The sequence below is a fragment of the Otolemur garnettii genome, unplaced genomic scaffold (genome assembly GCF_000181295.1).
Source record: "Otolemur garnettii isolate 467f Iridium unplaced genomic scaffold, OtoGar3 scaffold00194, whole genome shotgun sequence".
NCBI lineage: Eukaryota > Metazoa > Chordata > Mammalia > Primates > Galagidae > Otolemur > Otolemur garnettii.
In genome coordinates, this window is record NW_003852589.1 from 1,479,545 (window position 1) to 1,481,789 (window position 2,245).

General features: G+C 46.1%; 1 protein-coding gene across 3 annotated transcripts in view; it reads left to right on the plus strand.

The window, feature by feature from the left end:
• FAN1 (FANCD2 and FANCI associated nuclease 1) overlaps window positions 1-2,245 on the plus strand; it is a 39,557-nt gene that overhangs the window by 20,445 nt on the left and 16,867 nt on the right. For all 3 annotated transcript variants that reach the window (XM_023507622.1, XM_003801017.3, XM_023507623.1), the window contains exons 7-8: window positions 525-633; window positions 1,689-1,808. In XM_023507622.1, the coding sequence (XP_023363390.1) occupies window positions 525-633; window positions 1,689-1,808 (229 nt within the window). The remainder of the gene's footprint in view (window positions 1-524; window positions 634-1,688; window positions 1,809-2,245) is intronic.

Here is a 2,245-nt window from a genome sequence, read left to right on the forward strand (position 1 = left end):
AAAAAAAAAAAAAAAACCAAAAACAAACCCCATTCTTAGTTTGCTGTAGCACGTATCAGAGCTTCATTCCTTTTTATGGCCAACACTATTTTACTGTAGGGATGAACCACATTTGTTGATCCATTCCTGGTTTTAGCTGTTGTCCAACATCATGTTGCCATGAACATTTGTGCACAGGTTTTGGTAGGGGTGTATGCTTTCATTTCTCCTGGCGTCTTGTGACCACTCAGTTTAGAAATGAGGTGGTGGGGCCCTGGGTTTGGCCTGTGGGCCATAGTTTGCTGACCCTGGGTTAGAGGATGTGTGAGGTGTTTGGAAGAGTTGTTCTCATCTTATTCCACTGAGTGAATATTCTGGGCCGTGGCAGCTGGCTGTGAGAAGGGAGGATCATGGTGTAGAGAACTGTAAGTATTTAAAATATGTCTTCTTAAAAGACAGGACTTCAGTCTGCCTTGTTACTTCTTATAATGTCTTACCACAAATAAAGCAAATTACTAAACTGCTGGTGTACATCTTCATTTCAGGTGCCATGAGGACTTACCTCTCTTTCTGCGGTGTTTCACAGTGGGGTGGATTTACACGAGGATTTTGTCCCGGTCTGTTGAAATACTGCAGAGAGTTCACATGTATGAGGTTAGAGCACAAGTCCGCACCCACTTTTTAAAGACTGACAGTGGTGAACTGTGAAGGAAAACCTGCCCTGCCGCAGCATTTCCCACACACGGGGTCAGCACAGGGTACTAGGAGGAAGGCGTGTTTAAATAGGCAACCTGCTGTCCCCTGGTCAGTAGAGAAGACAGCTGAAGACAAATGACTGTTCTGTTTGCTGAGTCTGTTCAGGACGGCTGTGGGTAGTGCACAGCCCTGTGGAAGCCCCACACAAGTCTCTGCGGCCTGAGCTGGAGTCTCAGACCTCAGTGTGAGATTTGGGAGCGTCCCCAGTCTCTCAGGTGGGAATGTCCCATCTCAAGTGCTTCTCTGTCAGCTGACACAAATTTATAATCACAACTCAGAAATTTGGTCCTGTCCTTCTGCTCAACATCGTGAAGTTGCTAGCGTTGACTCTTACTGTGCTTGATATGCTCAGCTGGGTTCTTGACCTGGGACCTGGAGGGCCACGGATGGGCTTTGGAGAAATTTGCAAACCCTCAAATTGTAAGTGGGAGTTTAGGCGTTTTTCTGGGCTACATCATCATGTGTTTTAAAGAGATCCATGAACCATAAAGGAGTTAGTGCACAGAATGACCAGTCTGTTCAGAAAGCTAGACCAGAGCGTCCTCTTGGTGAGGGGGGTATTGGATGGCACCCCCGTTACTGTCCTGCCCACTCCAAGTCCTTCTGGCCTTCAGTCCCTTGACCTGCTGGGTTCCCAGAAGTATGTGGGTTTGCCAGCCCTGTCCTTGGCTTGGCTGTCCAGAGTTTGATTCCATGTAGCTCTGTGCCTTGACCTGGTTTGCAGAGAACACTGTGTGGAGCCCACGGACCTCTGTAAGCTCAGAGCAGCGGGCTGGGAACCCAGAGTGTATCTCACAGTCCCTGACCTGTCAGTCCAGGGCCTTTGGCCTTATTGTAGAGTAGAAAAATGTGTGTTATAAATATACTTTACCAATCCTGTGGGCTTCTAAATGTAATTACAGCTGAATTTTTTTTGTGACTCTGATTAGATTTCTTTGTTATCATTGTAATAGGAAGCTGTTGAGGAACTTGAAAGCCTTTTGTCTCAGAGAACTTACTGTCCTGACAGCAGAGGCCGATGGTGGGACCGACTGGCCCTTAACCTCCACCAGCACCTGAAGCGCCTGGAACCGGTACTGAGGAGCAGGGTGCTCCTGAAGCTCTTCTTACTTCTGAATGAATCTTTAAATGAGGCAAACTTTTAAGTACTTTAAAGTCTAAATGTGATTAGAATGTGTGTTTCTTCCGTCAGCCTCACACCAAGAACGAAACACCCGGGACACTAACACAGCCTGAAAATAGAGACAGGGGATGTGGCCTCCCCGGCACATTGGCAGATGGGCTGGCTGTGGACTTAGGGTCTAGGAATTAAGGGCGAGGAAGAATCAGACATCTCGGCTTTCAGCGGGTGCCTTTAAGAAAGTTTTTTTTGTTGTTGTTTCTGAAGTGGTGATTTAATTTATTTGTTGCACATGGTTTCCAGGTAGAAAGATTGATGGAAAAATGTCCCTTATTGCAGGTACTGAATGAATAACTCTTTGGACTTCTTTTTTTTTTTTTTTTTTTTTTT